Raw genomic sequence first — 6635 nt, 5'->3', positions numbered from 1 at the left:
TGTGTATTCATATCTTCATGCAAAGACTTCAGGAGTCCAGTTGTGTTGTCAAGTCAACTTAAAATTACAACATCAACACTGAGTAAAACACTTTCCAAGGACACTCAGTTAAACAAACAGATGTTATTGTGTTCATTTACAGGCATTGACGTGGACTCCGTGTTCCTGGCTGCTGATTGGCTGAATTTATTGATAACCCATATAAATGGATTGTTCTGATTGGCTCAGTAAAGAAGGAGGCAGGTTCCACTGACCAACCACAGATGGCTCAGAAACCTGGGGGTCAGTTTTTGGTTTAGAGACCAAACAGAATTAATTTAATCATCATTATTTGAATGCGCTGTAGCAATGCATCACTTCTTTTCCCTTGTGTTTTCACTGCTAGCCATTATTGGGCAGCATGTGAGCGCTCAGACCATAGAAGGAGCTTCTGAGGTGAAGACTGAGAGATATTTTGTATCATTGCTGACTGTGTCGAATGGAATGATGCGGGGGTCGTGGGGTCAAAGGGAATTCTGTCCAACTGGAACGTACGCCGCAGGGTTTAGTCTGATGGTAAGTTGAACACTGACTCGTGGAAGTGGTTTTGATTTTCTAACATTCATTCTTAAATCAATATGCATATACTTGAGAAGAAAAATGACTAATAAATGATCAAGATGAAGTGAGTTTGAGCTTTAAACAAGAAAACGAAAACTGCCAATGGCGTTAGAAAAATTCTGTAGTGAACAAAGACAATGATAGACTCACTTAACAGTTGAAATGCTCTTTTATTAACGTAAGCATACAGACCAGCGAACCCCAACTTCTCGAACCAATGTTGCCAACTCATTTTCAGGGGAAGTTGCTAAAGGCAGGTCGATTGTTTGCGAAAAAGTTGCTAAATTACGTTTTGATATTCACTCCCAGAAAAAAAGGTACCGTGGAAGTACCTTGGGGAACAAAACGTATAACTGTACCTTTAAAGGTACACAATTGGGTACAATTATACAGGGCAAGTTCGGTCCTAGAGAGTCGCACTCCGGCAGAGTTTGGCTCCAACCCTGAAAGACGTCTATAGAAGCTCTTATTGAGAATTAACAGAGTTTTAGATGTTGATGTTTTATTTAAAATGTTTGGTCACCATTATGGTGATCAGTGTTTCATTTCCTGACTCTTGGCTCTTTATGCGAGTTTGTGGTTTTTGTTACAGTGTTAACAAAACACATAATCTGTTCAAATCAAAAGAAGCCATAAACAAAAATGATCATGAAGAGAAATGTTTGACTAAACTCATCACTGACTAAAACTATTAATAAATAATCTTCACTAACAATACTTTATTGCCACAGATCAGACATTCTGAATTTAGATTTTTAAATACATTCTAAACAGGTTTTAAGGGGAAAAATAGTTCAAATGCACACAGATATCAAGAATCAGCATATGAATCTCAACAATGGTGACATACCTAATGCTGCAATGCATGCTGGGAGCCATGAGTTTTATTCTGTGGTGGTTTAGTAGGGTTGGAGCTAAACTCTGGAGGACATCAGCTCTCTAGGACTGAACTTGCCGACCTCTGACTTATGCTGCGTTCACACCAAATGCGAATAGAACGCCAAAATCGCGTCTACCACGTCTAGTTGGACGCTTGTACATTTTAAATTTTTGAGTTAAAAATAAAGGTTTTAGTTACATTTTGAGTTATATCTCATGTTTAACCACAACAGAGACATCAGAGCCAGCGGCAGACGTCAGAAGGACTCGCCGAGGAAAGGCTGCTCTCGCCGGGGTTAATGAGCGTTGAGCGATAATAGATAATTTTTTTAAATAGGCGCTCTATAAATAAACCACAGATTTGAGCTTTAAACAACTACATTCTCACCTGAAAAAGTCTTAAAACTATATTTTGTGACACAACAGTAGTAGGCTATTTTTAAATTATGCGGTTTCTCATCACGTCACTTGACAGCAGCGAGCAGGCTCCTGATTGGTTAACGCGGCGCGAATAGACGGTAAAGTTCAGATTTCCCAACTTGGGCGTCCAACGCAAATTCGCTTCAAATGCGCGAATGCACAAAAAGCACCAAATAAAATCACTCGCGTGTAACGCGCGTATCGCGCAAGACACTCAATTTGCGTCATTAGCTTGAACTGGACGCGCGAATGAGGCAGAATCGCGTCAATCGCGCGTAACCATGACGCAAAAAGTGCATTATTGCCTTTAATAGAGATTACACAAATCTCAGTGAAAAATATGATTTGAAATGTTAATTTAGATTTGTTCGTAAAGAATAATATAAATATTTTATTTGTAAAAGTAATTTAACTGACATTCTTCATGATCAGACCTTTTTATCTTGAATTATTGAAGAGTTTTACATTTTTTAACAATTACATTGTATGTGTTTTCTTATTAACTAGTAACATTCTGAGCAATAATAGTTTTAAACGTTGTATTTGCAGTTGGTCTGTAAAAGTCTGAAAAAAAGTCTGTAAAAAGTCTGTAAAAAATAGGGCACAGTGCACTGTGTTAATATGAAGGAATTACCCATATTGATTTTTCACAGCTATTTTACCTGTATTTTAAATTACACGTTGCATTTTGTGTTTTAGGGTTACAGGGTTAAAACTTAACTCAGGGTTAAACGGATAATGTGCAGTACTATACCTAACTGAACAACAATTATTATAGCTAATAACATGCTGTGTCAAAAATTATCAATTGCAACTAGCAACTTCACATTTGATGCGTGTATTGTTAGGCATCTTTCTCCAGCTCTCTTCAGGCTGATGTGCTGATTGGCTGGCTAGTTGTTCTAAGGTTTCCTCTTTTTGTGTAATTTAGATGAAAATATGGGATTTTTATTGTTTGAGGCACTTTTCAAAAGTTGCTAAAAGTTGCCAAATACATTTTTTAAAATAGCAATTTTTTGCTAGGTGCTTTTTGAAAGAAAAAAAAAAGTTGCTAGGATAGTCTGAAAAGTTGCTAAATCTAGAAACAAAATTGCTAAATTGGCAACACTGTCCCGAACTCTTCTCCCCAGACCCCGCCCACACAGAAGAACAGCCCACGCCTTAAAGCCCCACACAACCAGAACACAACACATGAAAGAACATACATGCTCCTCGAACACACCTGATATAGAACATAAACAGACTTGCTACAATACATAACTCATACTTAAGATTTGTCATGATCCAATCAATTCCCAAAGCGTAAAATAAGAACAGCTCTGAGATGTTGAGCCTTAACTTTGCAAACTTAGTGTTCCTAATAAAATAGAGCATTGTTGCTGCTTTTTTTTATAGGTGGAAAAAACTAAATTTTTTGGGGATAACACAGCACTCAATGGGATTCGTCTTTACTGTGTGAATCAGACCAAAGTCTTATCAGACTTTTATGAGGACATCTCCATTCAGTCTGACGTAGGAAGGTAATGGACTCTATGCAATGAAGTAAAACTAGTAACAGCCGTGGTTTACTTTGGGTTTATTAGTAATTCATACATTTAAAGAACAGTTTCTTCATAAGATAAAAGAACTAAGGATTTTCTTGAAAATAATTCCTCATTTAAAAGTTCATTGTCTTCAATAAACCTTAAAAAAAAGCCATAAACTGTTTTTTCTTCAGCTGGGGTGAGTGGACAGATATCAAATGGTGTCCTTCTGGATTCTTGACATCTTTCCAGCTGAGAGTCGAATCTCCCCAATTACTTGGAGATACTACGGCCGCAAACAACATCAGGTGAGTATTTGGCTGTACATGGTTTGCCATTTAGGGTCTCAGTTTTCCCTCATCGAGCAGCTCAGTTAGGCAATATCACTGAATAGGAGTCACAAGCATAGACTGTAAAAAAATATGGATGTAGTGTCCGTGACGTCACCCATAGGATTCTGAAGAGCAGTTTTGAAGCGTAGAGTCGGGTCGAGCTGGCCGTTGCCATCTTGTCACTCCCGGATAACAGAAAATGGGCAAAGAGGCGGGACGTGGGCGGAGCTGAGGTGATGACTAACAGACAGCAGGCAAACGGCAATCCACCTGTCACTCAAAGTGGACACACCCTTAATTATGCAGAACTTTAAGGCTTTATATAATGTAAACGAATGAGTTATAAAACAATTCACCCCCTCACAGTCGTCATGAAGGGCAAAATTAGCCGTATAGACCAAAACCACAATTTGTACCAGCCTGTAAACATGTGTTCTTCTGCTGTAAAGTTGGGCATTTTAACATGAGCTCAATGAGATTCTGCTCCTTCTGGAGTCTGTCTCTAGTGGCCAGTCCATGAACTTTGCTTCTAACGGCTGAGAGCGAGAGAGATCACTCGTGTTTTTTTTTTTTTTTACCTTACCACTGCGCAATGTGACGTCTTTTCTATGTAATTTTTGGACGTCCAATTTCTGTCCACTGAAGGGGTTGTTTTGACTTCTAACACACCACGTCTACCAAATGCCTGGCGTGTTGCCTCAGTCAATCAGAGTGGCGTTTACTGGTTGAATTATGATGATGTACTGCCTCAGCCAATCAGAGTGGCGTTTACTGGTTGGATTATGATGATGTACTGCCTCAGCCAATCAGAGTGACGTTTACTGGTTGGATTATGATGATGTACTGCCTCAGCCAATCAGAGTGACGTTTACTGGTTGGATTATGATGTTGTGCTGCCTAAGCCAATCAGAGTGAAGTTGACTGTTTTTTGACTCAATTTGGTTGAAATCCAAACTGCTCTTGAGAGCTGTCCTCGGCTGTCCTTGACAAAGATCAAATGTTGAACATCAATTTGATGTCCAAGTTGGGTCATGGTTGGTAAACGCACTAAATCGACATGAGTCTACATTCATTTCAGTTACTCCCGTGTGGGCATTTGTATCTTGTGAGACTTAAACTTTTATTTTTTAGCTATCATTCTGTGAATCTAGAGCATTGAAACTATTAAACCTGAACAAATGTATCTGTTTCCTAATAAACTATTTGTACCTTACAGTTAAAAAAGTCTCACAAGATACAAATTCCCTTACGGGAGTAACTGAAATGAATGTAGACTCATGTCGATTTAGTGCGTTTACCAACCATGATGGTGACCAACCATGACCAACCAATTGGTACCTACAAATTTCTAACTTCAATCGCATTTGAACGGAATATGTCAAATGAGTGCATCAAACACCTAGATTAACACTTTACAATTGGATTTGATACTGTAAGTCATTCTGTTAAAATGCTATTGACGTTAGAAATGTGAATACCAATGTCGTATGAGACGGTCCCTAAATTTGCTCATATCGAACGTCTAATAACGTCAAACAAACTTTATGCCAGTTCATTCTTCAAGTGACTAACGCATTCTACTTTTCTTGTTTGCAAAAGGCGATTTATAAAACAGGCTTCAACTTTTGTCAACGGAGTTTCAATTTCTGCCGCACTGGAATTGAAAGCACGCCGTTGTTTCTCCATTTTGATTTTAGGTTTACCTCAGAAGCAGTTTGCGCGTTGTTGGTTGCTTGGTAACAGACCTAATAGTTGATTACCGAACTCGAAGGAGCGGTTTAAGATTTCCTAACTACAGATAAAATTAGATTTTGTAAGATAGGATAAGAATCCTAAATCAAGTTAAGATTTTCTTCTGTAATACGAAATTGTGAAAAATCCTAAATTAACTTATCATATCTTAAGTTAAGACGTAAGATAAAACGTTTCTTTAATACGCCCCCATATGTCGTATATACAGGTACAGCTGTGTTTGCACAACAAATCTCTAGAGTGAGCTAGAATGAGCCAGACAACATTCACAACCAGCTTTATCACACATTACATAAAAGGTCATATCCAAAAAAGCATATGGGCCCTTTAACATAATATTGTCACATTTATTTCAGATTCAACTGCACTCGAGGTTCTGTGCTGGAGGGTGACGGCACGGACCAGGGCGAATGGGGCGACTGGAGCCCAATGGGTCTGGGAAGAGGAATCTGTGGCCTCAGCACGCGGATAGAAGAGCCACAGGGATTCACAGGAGATGACACCGCTCTCAATGACGTGCGCATGTTCGGCTGTAATTAAGGTGATGTGAATCTCAATCAAACACTCGGACTGACACACACTGCAGATCAACTAAATCTGTTTTCTCTTTCAGGTTAATGAGGACGACAAGAACAGCAAGAAGATCAAATGAATTGTAATAATTGATCATCATACTATGATAAACTAACATGAACCATGTCATTCAACAGTAAATCTAATGCACAGTCAGCCGGTCATTATCACAAAACAAAGCCTAACTGGACGATCAGGTCATTAACTGGACATCCCGCCTATTATTGGAGTAAAGACTCCTGAACTTCTGCTGTCAGTCAAAACTGGTGCCAAATATCAGCATTAAAGTCTTTCTAAACAGTGCCTTGTTGTAGTTTCATTGTTTTGCACAACACTTTACATCAGATTGTTCATTACATTAGTAGTTCAAAGTAATTGCCTTATCCATTCATGCATTACCTGGGAAACTCTTTCTCCACCAGTGTTCTTGAAAAAAAAGTTGCCATGCAGCCACCGCCAGCATTTTTAATTATTTTCACAAAAGTTTCATGGCTCCCAGAATATATTTTTTTGTAAATATCTGAACGTGCCATGGGCGTCAGAACCATTGTTTGTG

At 38.7% G+C, this 6635-nt stretch overlaps 1 protein-coding gene across 1 annotated transcript; it reads left to right on the top strand.

Moving 5' to 3' along the window:
• The first annotated feature begins 229 nt into the window (after positions 1-229).
• Positions 230-6383, top strand: LOC307137344 (vitelline membrane outer layer protein 1-like). The gene is made up of 5 exons (XM_079834951.1): positions 230-555; positions 3295-3419; positions 3617-3730; positions 5863-6047; positions 6120-6383. Exons 1-4 carry the CDS (start codon positions 349-351, stop codon positions 6044-6046), a joined length of 630 nt encoding a protein of 209 aa, XP_079691077.1. The 5' UTR covers positions 230-348; the 3' UTR covers position 6047; positions 6120-6383.
• The last annotated feature ends 252 nt before the right edge of the window (positions 6384-6635 follow it).

The sequence above is a fragment of the Gobio gobio genome (assembly GCF_949357685.1).
Source record: "Gobio gobio genome assembly, chromosome: 14".
NCBI classification, from domain to species: Eukaryota; Metazoa; Chordata; class Actinopteri; order Cypriniformes; family Gobionidae; genus Gobio; species Gobio gobio.
This window is presented reverse-complemented; position numbering and strand designations above follow the sequence as displayed.